The 14,086-nt window shown below is 40.0% G+C and overlaps 2 protein-coding genes across 2 annotated transcripts; both read right to left on the bottom strand.

The window, feature by feature from the left end:
* Positions 1-31: 31 nt before the first annotated feature.
* LOC123957039 (40S ribosomal protein S26) lies at positions 32-1,653 on the bottom strand. The gene is made up of 4 exons (XM_046029654.1): positions 1,632-1,653; positions 629-806; positions 417-547; positions 32-124 (listed from the first exon to the last, which is right to left on the bottom strand). Exons 1-4 carry the CDS (start codon positions 1,632-1,634, stop codon positions 89-91), a joined length of 348 nt encoding a protein of 115 aa, XP_045885610.1. The 5' UTR covers positions 1,635-1,653; the 3' UTR covers positions 32-88.
* Positions 1,654-3,819: 2,166 nt separating this feature from the next.
* Positions 3,820-7,893, bottom strand: fkbp11 (FKBP prolyl isomerase 11). The gene is made up of 6 exons (XM_046029648.1): positions 7,447-7,893; positions 7,255-7,317; positions 4,883-4,970; positions 4,705-4,738; positions 4,452-4,522; positions 3,820-4,070 (listed from the first exon to the last, which is right to left on the bottom strand). The coding sequence occupies exons 1-6, from the start codon at positions 7,570-7,572 to the stop codon at positions 3,862-3,864; spliced, it is 591 nt and encodes a 196-aa protein (XP_045885604.1). The 5' UTR covers positions 7,573-7,893; the 3' UTR covers positions 3,820-3,861.
* Between the last annotated feature and the right edge of the window lie 6,193 nt (positions 7,894-14,086).

Raw genomic sequence — 14,086 nt, 5'->3', positions numbered from 1 at the left:
ACACACGGTTAATAACATCACAACATTCAGGTTTTTGTAAAGAATTTTTAGTTTATTCTTCAAGTGTACAGCATCTTCAGATTCTGCTTTACATGGGTTTTGGAGGAGCTCTTGGTGCACCAGCCTGTAAAAAAACAAAAAAAACAACACTTGGATTAATATCTGATACGGACCCTTCTCACTGTGACAATGTGACTTCGAACAGGTGTCACAAATAACATAATTGGTTGTCCTGCATTCAGGTTTGCCAGTTCCAACACCCTACTTATTGACTCATCCTAAAAAAGGTGCAATACCATCATGAATGTTAGTAAAAATTTTCCTGCTACTACTTGTGAAATGATCCACAGGTCTATTATATAGTTGAGCTTCACTAAACAGATGTGACCGTAAACAGTGCTGTAGAAGGTACTCACAGCGGGCCTGAATCTTGGCGGTGGGGTGCGGTCTTTCCTGGCCTCACAGGAGCGGTTCCTCACCACCTTACTGTGGATAGCACAGCTGACACAGTAGTGCAGCTTCACATAGAGCTTGGGCAGAACATAAGCTGCGGAGTGAACACAGTGGTACAGATGAGGACAAGTCACCAGGATCAATACACAAAAGACTGATGATGAAATATACTCACGGTCAAAGACACTGGCCTCTGTGATGTCTCTCACGGCCGCCGCCTCCACTATGTTCCTGATGACAAACTTCTTGATGGCTTTGTCCTTGGGGACACAACGGGCACAGTTGGTGCAGCGGATGGGCTGCACATGCCCACGGCCCTTCTTAGCGCGACCGTTATTCCTCCTCTTCTTGGTCTGTCAAACAGAAGATGACACAGTTAAGAAGAGACTGACAACTAGGTTTGAGAAATTTACCTCGATCTTTGGTACACAGCAGTGTTTTAACAGTATTCAGTGTTGTGTATCAAACTGTTTTTCATCTAATTAAGACGTTATTGTATGGTTCATTTGTGTTAAGATATTTAGCATTTGAGAACTTGTTAAACTAAAAAAGGTTAAAGTGTTTTTACATTTGTAATACACAGCCCTTACACCAGCAGTCTGCAATACTGGCAAATCACTGAAATTGTTTCATAGTCTATTTCAATTACACTGATTTAGCATTTAATTTACATTTTAGAGTATAAATACCTGAATAATAACGCTAACGTTAGTCCCCAACTTAATATAGTAACTCAATGCTGCCAAGTTGCGGTTTATTTAGTGGATGTAACGTTAATGGATGCGGTGTCTCGAAACTGCTGCCATTGCACCACTGACTCATGTGTCACTATGTATATAATTTTACATTTTACCGTATGATTAACCTGACGCATTAATACACATGAGAAACTACAATATATATTGAATACAGACTGCTTCGCTGTTTCTCCGCGTATTAACAGTAGCATTCTTTGCTAGTTCACGGGAACACATGCACAAAACGGTTAGCATGCTAACAGCTAGCATCAGGCCCAGAATCATTTTTTAATCACTGAGTGATGGTTAATGAAAATGTACCACATTGTGACTTAGTTATGTGATTAAAATACCTAAAGATAGTCAATCGTGCGTGTATTTTCGAATAAAATGCCAATTTATTCCGTTTTCGCCAGACGACCGACACTGAAACACACTCACCATGTTGCACGGGAAGCTGGAAAGAGGACCGGAAGAGGTTGTACCCTGAGAAGTAGTGCCATCCGCTCCGCCCTCGAAATATTTCTATCAAAAACATAACTCGTCCATGTCTTGTTTGATTTTATTTTTTTTAAACAAATGATGTGTGCCTGTTCGCAGTTTGAACGAAAACAAATTAAATCAAAAAAATCAGGAAAATAACATTAATGATGTTTTATTCGCGGAGGGATATCAATGTACTCAAGGTTTTTATTTAAGCGTCACCCGAGTGAGTGGAGTTCTCGATTTCTGCAATAAACCGTATCATCGAGCAGCGCCGTATAGTAAAACAAGCCTACCTATGTTCTTCATGTAAGATATTGTCTGGCAAAACAATACATTCAAAAAGATGTTTAGACCTCAGTGTGACTGAAATTAATCAACTTGTTTTACTTGTTTTATTGGCCTCATGTTTTTCACTTTTTCATCACTGGCTTGAATTTTAGGCTGCTGTAAATGCTTGGCTTACAAAAGTATGAAAAGGTGACAATATTAGTGTTTCACATTATTTTACAGCTGAATTATGACAAGTTATTTAAATGTTACATTACAGCCAGTCATTCTCCAGATCATGCTGTAATGTTTCTGATTTATCTTTGTATTTGTCTTACCTTTGAGATAGCCATTAAGTTTAACTGCAAGGAAATTAAAAATAATTTGCAGACTTGAGTCAGACAACTTGTTGAAAGGGAATTAAACTTTGTGGTAATGTAGTTGCAAGTATAGACTGATCACAGAAGTCTGTACTGCATTTCCACACAATAATAATTTTGAGGAAACTTTGAGAAAATTAAACAGACATTACTTCAATGAATAACCTAACTGAATACAGCTTTAAGAGTTCAAAATTTTTATACATTGTGGGAATCAAAGGCTGCCTAGAAAATTCAATGACATGCCTTAAAAAATACTGGAAGTCATCTATGTGATAAACGGTAAATGGGATAACTTGTCTGATAAATACAATACTGGAAGAGATGCACTGTGGAGCCAGTGGTAGGTGAAGCATTTTGGAACAGAGGTGCAATAAAAGGAGATGCAGATAAGCAGATGTAACATTTTAGAATAAGCTGTAAGCAGTAAGCTATATGAGGGGAGGCAGTTAATTTAGTTAGTATTCGTAGTAAATAGGCAGTATTTAATCCCTCAGATGATCCTCCCATCATCTCCAAAGAATATCTCTTAGTAACACATCAACATTTTAGGTAATTACCTTCGTCGTGTTTTTCTACATAAAGCTATCACTCAGTGGTGCTTTCTTATTGGTCTACCCTTTACCTGGTTATAAACAAACATGTCTTGGCACAAGCTTCTATTAAATACATTCACATACAAAATACTCCAAGAAAATGTAAGTGCACCGTTTTGCAAGCTGTTCTAACAGTAAACCGTACTTGCACTTTAACACAATGTCCTGTTGGTGTTTACTAATATTGTTTTACCAATTTTTTGACTGCTTGTGGTGTCTGTTAAAAAGATGTGTTGTTTTTTTGTAATAGAGCTACCATGTAAAGGAGCAAAGACACTTTGTAGTTCTGCAATTCTGTTACAAGGTAGATTTATTAGCATTTTACAACACAGGGTGGTTTAACAAGATTAAGTTGTAATATCCTTTATGCTACAGCACAACTGTTGCTTATATTGTACTTGTAACATAGTCACAGTCTAATCTCTGCTTTTAGTGACATGTTGATTTATTTATCTATTGCAGTTGTGGCAAGACTATCTGAGGTTCAGGAGGTAGAGTCTGGTTGTGATTTGATCTCCTTCTCCCCTTACCCACATGTTGAAATGGGCAAGATACTGAACCCTAAATTGTCACTACCATCAGTGTGTGAGAGTGAGAACAAGCGGCAAGTTGTAAAGCGCTTTGGATAAAAGCTATATAAATACAGCTATTTATTATCAAAATGTTCTGGCGCTGCTGTTGTCTCTGGATACCTGCTCGTGAAATCTCACTGTCTCACTTACTATCACTAACCTGGGACCTACAGACAGTGCAAACATCATAGTTACTGAAGCTGTTAATAGTACAACACATACATTAAACTCTAATAACTGCTGTACTTTTGAAAATACCTTAATTCCAGATGGTAATAACCATATTAAAAGCATCTCTTAATACTAAATAAACTTGGAGAACACAAAATACAATTACAAAATTTTATTTAAATAGTTGTGTGCTTTGTCCTTATTTCTTCTTGCTCTTCTTATCCTTCGCCTTCTTTTTGCTAGGCTTCTCAGCGCTGGCCTTTTTGTAGAGGTAAAGTCCCACCAAGCCGAGCAGAGTGGGCACCAGGGCCAAACACACGAGGGGGAACACGTCATTGACCATTTTCTGCCACGGCGTCTGCTGCGTCAGAGAAACCACCTCCACCTCAAACTCAAGAGCAGCATCACCTAGGGCATAAGTTCATGTTCAATGTTTTGTCGTATCAGGTGTTGATCGGGTGTTTCATTTAATTTGTATGCATATATAAATAAATGAGTATGTAAACTATAAGATAAAATAAATAGTATTATATAACATCTAAAAAAGAAAAACAGTCACTAACATATATTGTATATTTAAAGGAGTGCACTAGGTGACACGTTCCTTCATTACGATAAACATGGGCACTGTTGGTCATTCCGACATACTGTATACTGCCCTGTTGCTAACTAATTAATACAGAATTACACCACTCTTATGCTTATATGCTCAGTGGGACTGTGCTAATGTGTGGGATCATAGTTGTGAAGTCGTGAAGTGAAGTGCAAACATGGTTCAGTGCTCAGTACCTGGAATCGTGGGAGGGTAACCTTTTTTTCCGTATGCAAGGTGAGATGGAATAGTGGCTTTGATTTTTTGCCTGAAAGAGAGAAAGAGAAACACTAAACACATTTGCTGTGGAAGCATTTCTCAAGACCTTCATCACAAAACTATTAACTTTGGTATTTTCATTATTCATTCATTTGATTCACGACTGCATGCAGCTGCTGAAAAGTAAATCTATTGCTAGGCTCTTTTTTCCCAATGGACCTTTTTGCTTACCCTTCACACACACCAACCAAGCTTTGTTCCAGACCTGATAAGAAAATCACACAGAGAAAGACAATCAGCAAAGCGAGCACATTCCCTGGCATGCAACAGGCTGCAGTTATCTCTCAAATGTAAGCAGATCAAAGTATCACTGACTGAGCAACACAAAAGGGATTTACTGTTAATTTACCGGCAATGACTGTCCTCTTCCCCAGCTCGACAACAAGAGGGTCCATGGATAGTGATGAGTCGATCACCTTTCCATCCATCAGTTTACCCTGGACAATGGAGGCAGGAGATGGTGACATGAAAGAAAAACAGTGAGAGTTTTCACAGTTTAATTTGTTAGAATTTGTTGATTTATGAGTCATTTGTGCAGAGGTGGGTTTGACTTATTTTAAAGCATGAAAATATTCTGGTGGAAACAACATGTAAAAAAAGTTTTATAAATTGTAAATATGTGCAGCTGGTTAGCTTAGCTTAGAACAAAGACCGCAACCAGGAGGAAACAGCCAGCCTGGTTCTAAAGCTACTCTACAGATTTTTTTGTATGAATTAAACAAACAAGACGTTAGATGTAAATTGAGTTTTAAAAGTAATGGTAAGTGCATTTTGTTACTTTTGGACAAAACCAATTTAGAAGTTTCCCCCTGTTTCCAGTCATTGTGCTAAACTAACTGGCTACTGGTTCCTGCTTCATATATAACATGCAGCTATTAGAGTTGGATATATCTTCTCATTCCTCTCTCTGCAAGGATCTAAATAAGTGTATATCCCAAATTGTCCCACGATTGCTATAAAGTTAGAAAATAAGTAAAGCAAAAGTATGGACTAGGTAAAAGTAAATTGTGAGATATTTATGAAACTTGCTAACATTGGAAATTTTATACATAGATGTAATAAGAACAGTACGGAAGCCCTGAGAGGCAAAGACATTCTGGTTATCCATTTTCTACATCTAATCTAAATTGTTTTGTCGCCTGTGTTTATGAGTTAAGAAAAGGTGATAATAAAAAAATGTTTTGTCAGGATCATTTTTCTAAGTTAGTTTTATTTATTTTTTTATTGTGAAAAATATTTCGGCCACAGGAGGCTGAAATGTACCACTACCCCCCATGTTCTAAATAGGACTAAAAGCATGCATGTTTTTTTCCCAGGTGATGCGTGGATTAAAATACATTTCTAGCCAATAGATAGACATGACAGTTATGTTACATAACTTGCTAACACACACAATATACTGTATGTCCCTTGTGTTTAAGTGCATGGAGAAATTAAAACTTACCTGGCAGAAAAACTTGACATACAAACGTGAATGCTTTCAGTCCTATTTAGAACACTTTTATCACCTGTTTTAAGTCATAAACAAAGGAGGGAAATCAATTTAAATCATTTTTTTCCCCTAACTTGTCTCTCAGGGCTTCCATAGCACAGCTTGGATCTTGACAATTAAACACTTACAGCAAACATCACTGTGTATTTGTCTTACAGTTGCTGCTAGCAATCATGCAGTCTGTTTATGCCAGATCTTTTATTCTTCAACTCTTTATTGCTGTCGTTTGATAATGTGACCACTGGTGCTCAAAGAAACATTCAGCTATCTAATTTATATGAGACAGTCTTTCATTAAGCAGTAATCCTTTGCCTTGCCTGAGTCATTTATTTCAACAAAGAGCCAAATCATTAAGAGTAAATTATCAATTAGAAAGCACTGAGCCTAATGAATTGGGCTATTAAGTGATGCCTTATTAGGGGCAGGTGCATTGGAGAGGTCAATCAGTTATCCAATATATTATTAGAAATGCACAGACAGTTTAAGCATCCATGGCAGGACAAATATGTTTAGGTGACTAATATGAGTGATCAAGATCTAGGTCATTTCCAGTTATATTTGGGTTATTTCTAATTAAATAAGCAGTTTTATTAGGCCACTTAGTGATTTGTGTTGTTAAACCACCTTTGGGGGGTTTAGATTGACATGTAAATATTTTTATATCAGATGCTTAGCTCTGTGATGTACTAGCAACACATCAGAGGCACACATTTGGACTAACTAAACTAACGGACATTGCGCATGTGGTTGCTGTGCCATGCTGCTTAAATTCATGTCGTAAAAAATTCCCCAATATCAACAAGTGTGAGAGCTGAAAACCACGAGCCTCCAGTACAATGCATGGATGAACTGGTCCGAGTGCCAGCGCTGTTATTGCTGACGTGTTGCACCGCCCCACCGTCACACAATAGTTAAAGCAAAGGCGATCTTCTCGCGCACGAGATAAAACCAAATAAAGCACACTGATAGACACCAAACCACAGAAGAGTCGTGTTCAATCAGAGAGCCATTTCTATCAGCTGTTTGTTATTCATCTTCAGTGACAGTGTGTAAATGCAAAGCGGTGTCCACATGGTTCATGCAGACGGTGCCACATAGACAACAACTGCATTCGTCAGCAGCTGGACAGGATTTATACACATTGTTGTAAAATGCACACATAGCGGACTGGATTGTTTCATCAGTTTGATCTGGAAGTTGGCAATGAAGAAATCCTTTATCTGTCTTACCGTGTAGTGGATTTTCAGCGTGTCTCCCATTGCGGAAAGTACAGAACAAGTTTCGGGTTTCACCTTGGATCAGAAGAGTGAATAGTTAACACCATTGCATTTATTTGCCTGTGAGTGTTACTGCGTTAGAGCCGCTGTGTTTCTGCAGTGTGGACTGTGTTACATTGTAATAGCTACATGTGTCCCACTCACCAATGTCTCCACCTGCAGCTCCTCGGCTGCATTTCCGTCTCCCTGCACGAGTCCACAGGTGAAAGCTGCGAGCAGGAGCAGAAAAACGCTGGTTTTCATTGTGAACTTGTGGGAAAAAGCTGCCATCCGGTAACTTCCGTGTAGGCTTCTTCTACACACCGCAGAGAGAGAGAGAGAGGGAGAGCCGAGCTGCACAGTCGGCCCCGTCGACCAGTGTGTCCAAAATGGCTCAGCAACGAGTAATGCTGATGTGTTGTAACACTGGAGCGATAAGGACTAGCGGCCCGTGGACGTTGTCCCAACACCTGGGTCTCCCTGAAGAGCCCGCCTCAAACATTCCGCCAGCATCCCATCAGGCTGCCGCGGGTGAGAAGCGGAAGCGGCGCTCTGCAGTGGCGCTGGGGGGCGGTGCTGTGCAGCCACTGCCCGGATCTGCTGCTCCATGCAGGAGAGACCTCAAGAGAAGACATCCCCTGCTAAAAAGCCTGCTGCAGACGCCACGTCGCTGCTAGTCCCTCAGTAGCCCGCTGCTCCTCCTGCAGAAATGTAAAGATGATAGCTAGAAGGCAGCCCGGAAGTGATATCAAATATGCGATGAAAAATATATTAAAGCTGCAGTAGGTAACTTTTATAATAAAAACTTTTTGTCATATTTGCTTAAACTGTCACTATATCTTGATAGTAGCACATGAGACAGACAATCTGAAAAAATCTAATGCCAATTGCAAGATTTCTCCATGCCCTGAACAAAACAACCAATCAGAGCCAGGAAGAGTCTCTAATGCAATGTCAGTCACTGCTCCAGCAGAGGCTGTGCAGCCCCTCTCCTCGTGCATGCTCTCAGTCAAGCTAAATTTCTTCAAGGCAGCTTCAGAAGTTTCGCAAACACAATAGTAGTTTTAACGCTGCCTTATTTTCCGGGACAATTGCAGCAATACTGTCTCGCTGCGCTGTATGAAAGGTACGGGACCCAGAAAGGGGGGGGCAAATTTGATCTGCCTCTGAGCCGGGAACGTGGGCAATAACAGACCCGGGACAATGTCTGTGTGAAAAGCCACAGTCGGCATGCCGGTGTTGTATAAGACATAACGGCCTTTTTCTACACCTGTGGTTCCGGAAAGCCGGATCGCTATGTGAAAGCGCACATGGTGGCAGGATTATGCCGCAAATGTTGGATTAGTATGAACGAGCCAATGCAGCATAGGCGGAAATTCATGTTTATTGCAGGATTTCTGTGTGAAAGCAGCGAATGTCGGAGGAACAACCACCAGCAACAAAATAATTGCCCATCCCTCCTGCCAACAACAGCGTATATTACAAAATGAATGTGTGAACACGTCCCGGTTCCACGCAGAGCTTCGGGCTCATTACGTTCGATGCCATGCCGCTCGTATCAAGAAGTGTCGAAGACGCATGATGACAAACAGTGGGGAATAACTTTGAAGGGGGGGAAAGTGGTGTACTAGCCTCCCATCCCACTGTTAGACATTGTTGCAGGTGCCTCTGAAGCCTGGGGCGCTCTGCCCTGGGCCATGAAGCGTTGGAGGGGCGTCTTTGAGAAGATGATGCGTGGAGAGAGGCACCGGGGTCTTGGCGACGCTCTCGCTCACTGTCATGGAAAGTGAGACCTAAGCAGGATGAGGTTTCATAACAGCAACTAGCACCTGCTTGTGGATTTGGTGGGAGGGGCTTAGCAGAGTGATACGAGCTGCAGAGAGAGACATGCAAGGTTTTGCATTGTATGTACAGTTGTTACCGACTGCTGCTTTAAAGCTCATGAGAACTTGTTTTCAAAATAGTATTTATCTGTAAAATTAAATATGTCGGGATAAATATGCAACAATAAGTCTGAGTTCAAAAACATTATTAGTTTATTATTATTTATCAAGAGTTTAACACTCAAAACTACACTCAGATCTACTTCAGCTGTCTCAGGCAGCATAAGCAAAGAAAAAACAACAACACAGCACAACTATTTGGTTATCAAATTTAGATTAAAATGTTGCTAAACTCTTATTGGTGCGCAGCAATCCATTAAATCACCTTTTCCCAAAGGAGCTCACTGAAAACCAAGGCCAATACAATAAGTTAACCAAAGCAGTTTTGTGTTCTTATAGGACCACATTATTCAGAGTAAGAGTTAAGAATCTGATTAAGAAAATTTGTTTTCAGGGCCTTTAAAATCCTATAACAACTAATTTTGTACAATACAAAACTAAAACTAAAATCTGCTATAAAAGTGTAGAACAAAACAAACATTGTGTTGTCACATACAAAGTTGATTAATAGTATATTCATTAACATACTCTTTATGATTCTTATAGATTTGTTTTATTTAGTAAGTGTTCGGAAAACTGTGATGTTGAACTGATTTTCTTCACCTATGACTCACTTTTATCACTTATTTGTGTATGATTTTTGTTATTTTGATCCTGTCAGGCAGAAACCCTCTGTGGCTTGTTAACAGGGTCATTAAATGTCAGCAAGTCAAGTATGAAGCACAGTTGTGATCAGTGGTTGGAAAAAGAAACGCAGCAAAAAGTGCCATCTTGGATGATAAATAAAACATGATGAAGAGCCCTCTAAGGTGCCCATCCAGTGGAGAAAACGTGATGCAGTGCCATATAGGCTGCCCTGCCAGAAACTTTGTTGGCCTCTATGTGTCTTTAAATGGTTAATTAGTTTCCAGTGTGTTTTTTTTTTACAGAGGTGTAGTTATACTTCAAATCTGAGTCACATAACAAAACAATTTAATCTCAACCAGTGTTTGGAACTGTGTTTCACTATAAATGCATCATGACTCTTTGGACACTGGTGCTTCACCGGATGCAGCTAGTGTCCAGCCTGAGTGTGAATGTAGCTTACCTAAAACATGGGTCATTCACTTAACCATCAAGCAAGTTTAGAAATATGAAAACATATGTATTCACATGAACTCCTGATTTGTATGCACATGTACATTGCAAACTCTTAACACATTTAATGGTCATTCATTTGTTTCTGTGAAACCACAGAATCAGAAGAAGAGAAAAAACTGTTGTATAGGAGTCTCTGAAAAGGTATGACAGCTTCAAGAGAAAGAAACAAAAATGTACAATGGCATAAATGGGGAGTGTACTCTTTCTTTTATTCCTGTACAATTCTGTGTGACAATTCTGTCACCCTGCCTCTCTCAACCTCTAAAATCTCAAACTCAGAGTCATACATGCCAAATTGATAAACAGGGTGCAAATCCCAAAGCTGTTGTACTAAAGAAGTCATTTTTGCCTGAGGACCCAGTTCATTTCACCTTGTCAGCTGTGTCATCCATAAATCACTTACACGTCTCCTAGCTTTATTTGCAACAATGACCCATACAACTACAGTCAATTAAAAACTGTCCCGAGTCCTCTGTTTACAATAGAAGTTTATAATAGAAGTGTCACTGGCACAGATTACATTATTATTATTATCCCACATGCTTATATTAGACAAAGGAGTTGGAGCTAGGAGTGAAGCTTTGTTATATGGTGCTAACTGAAACAAACCTAGGCTGCTCAATGATAAATGTACTAGGTGTCATGGAACGCTGCTTGCAGGCTCGAGCACTGTGCTGCTTATTCACATCGAGCCACATGCAGAACCTCTGTGAACAACCTTGTATGTCACAATGTGTAGAAGCATTGCACTGAAATAGAAATGAATGACTCATCTTTGAGTGCAAACTAAAGATAAAACCTTCCTCCCTCAGTTCACAGAAGTAGATTTGGGACTTTATGCTGGTAAAACCACAATATTCCTTTTTTAAATATCCGATTTGACCCTATTGCCACATTCAAATACTGTATCAAAATGCATGTAGGTTTTAAGATTCATGTAGGTAACCAAAAGGTATTAGATTTTCTGTGGTAACAGTCTGTCAAAACATGTAATTATATTGATTATTATGATAATTTTACATAGCAACATCATAAATCAAGACTGTGTCACATTGAAATGCTCTCGACCATTTATTTCATACTAATGCTTGCATGATCCTTTCAAGTACCTCAATTTAGAAACTTTGCTTTGTTCCCCATCTGTGGATGAAAATATTGCACAAGTGTTATGCAATACTGAAGACCAATTCACCATTTCCTGAAAACTCAACAACTTCACATGTATAACAGGAACTTTATATAACTTTATATTACAGGATGTCAGACTCAGTGGCAATTCGATTTATTACAACTTAAAAATTCTTAGTCTTGTAAGTACAGTTAATTTCCAATTAACACATCAACACTGAACTTGATGCTAATTAGCATACAACACATTCAGATTTGGTGAAGCAAGCCTGTAGCTGTTGTTTATCTCTTGGAAAACCTCCTGAGCTGGTTTGCAGTGATCAATCAAATGTACTTTTAAACATACTATGATCCACATTGTTACATGTAATGTCATGGGCAATAATTTTAATACATACAGTGAGGAAAATAAGTATTTGAACACCCTGCTATTTTGCAAGTTCTCCCACTTAGAAGGGGTCTGAAATTGTCATCGTAGGTGCATGTCCACTGTGAGAGACATAATCTAAAAAAAAAAATCCAGAAATCACAATGTATGATTTTTTAACTATTTATTTGTATGATACAGCTGCAAATAAGTATTTGAACACCGGTCTCAGATGAGACCAAAATAGAGCTTTTTGGTCATAATTCCACTAACCGTGTTTGGAGGAAGGAGAATGATGAGTACCATCCCAAGAACACCATCCCTACTGTGAAGCATGGGGGTGGTAGCATCATGCTTTGGGGGTGTTTTTCTGCACATAGGACAGGGCGACTGCACTGTATTAAGGAGAGGATGACCGGGGCCATGTATTGCGAGATTTTAGGGAACAACCCCCTTCCCTTAGTTAGAGTATTGAAGATGGGTCGAGGCTGGGTCTTCCAACATGACAATGACCCGAAACACACAGCCAGGATAACCAAGGAGTGGCTCTTTAAGAAGCATATCAAGGTTCTGGCGTGGCCTAGCCAGTCTCCAGACCTAAACCCAATAGAGAATCTTTGGAGGGAGCTCAAACTCTGTGTTTCTCAGCGACAGCCCAGAAACCTGACTGATCTAGAGAAGATCTGTGTGGAGGAGTGGGCTAAAATCCCTCCTGCAGTGTGTGCAAACCTGGTGAAAAACTACAGGAAACGTTTGACCTCTGTAATTGCAAACAAAGGCTACTGTACCAAATATTAACATTGATTTTCTCAGGTGTTCAAATACTTATTTGCAGCTGTATCATACAAATAAATAGTTAATAAATCATACATTGTGATTTCTGGATATTTTATTTTAGATTATGTCTCTCACAGTGGACATGCACCTACAATGACAATTTCAGACCCCTCCATGATTTCTAAATGGGAGAACTTGCAAAATAGCAGGGTGTTCAAATACTTATTTTCCTCACTTTATATATAAAATTATTTGAAGAACTATATAGGCTATGGAAGCTGTAATGACTAAGGTACACCAGCATGTTCATGATGACCAAATAGGCCAGAAAAGCAACTGCCCTAAGGCCTCGGACCCTCAGGGGCCACAGGTACACTCTGTGGGAATTAATTTGTTTTTATTTTATTAATTGCAAACCTGTATTATGCTTAAATGGTGAGGACAGGTCCTACATGTTTACCTAACCTCAAGGCCCTGTCTTGTAGAGGGGCACGGGTGACCAAATCTAATCTGAAAGTATTTGTTATTTTAGTTGATAATATGCTTACATGGTGCATATTTTAAAATACATTTATGTTAAATCAAATCATCACAAACTAACTGGCACACAGCAGATCTGGGGCGGGAAAGTATTCCCAGAACAGGAACACTTTAATTTATTAGAAGTTGCCATGTGCTGTCTGCAGTGTACCTGATGGGTGCTGAACACAACTAGATGCACAGTGCACAGACATAACTGAAAAACAGAGCTGTAACTAATCACAACAATCATGGCTCATTTCCATTAAGTGTCCCAGTGAGTGTGTTATGCCAATAAACCTGCATGCACCATTACAGCAAGTCCCACGACTGTTAAACCTAAATGGCATGCAGCCATTTATGCCAGTAGTTCCACATGCAGTTTTCCTGCTGTGACATGTCAAAATGTCTGCAGTGAAAAAAAGGCCTGTAGGGACCCAAACATGTTTTTTGTACACTAAACTGTTAATCTGGCCCTGGTTGTTACTCTAGGGGGTGGTGATGGTTATAGGCAATTAGCAAGACACCCCCAATAAAGGAGTGGTTCTGCAGGTGGTGACCACAGACCACTTCTCAGTTCCTATGCTTCCTGGCTGATGTTTTGGTCACTTTTGAATGCTGGCGGTGCTTTCACTCTAGTGGTAGCATGAGACGGAGTCTACAACCCACACAAGTGGCTCAGGTAGTGCAGCTCATCCAGGATGGCACATCAATGCGAGCTGTGGCAAGAAGGTTTGCTGTGTCTGTCAGCGTAGCGTTCAGAGCATGGAGGCGCTACCAGGAGACAGGCCAGTACATCAGGAGACGTGGAGGAGGCCGTAGGAGGGCATCAACCCAGCAGCAGGACCGCTACCTCCGCCTTTGTGCAAGGAGGAGCAGGAGGAGCACTGCCAGAGCCCTGCAAAATGACCTCCAGCAGGCCACAAATGTG

This window comes from Micropterus dolomieu, linkage group LG18 (assembly GCF_021292245.1).
Source record: "Micropterus dolomieu isolate WLL.071019.BEF.003 ecotype Adirondacks linkage group LG18, ASM2129224v1, whole genome shotgun sequence".
NCBI classification, from domain to species: Eukaryota; Metazoa; Chordata; class Actinopteri; order Centrarchiformes; family Centrarchidae; genus Micropterus; species Micropterus dolomieu.
This window is presented reverse-complemented; position numbering and strand designations above follow the sequence as displayed.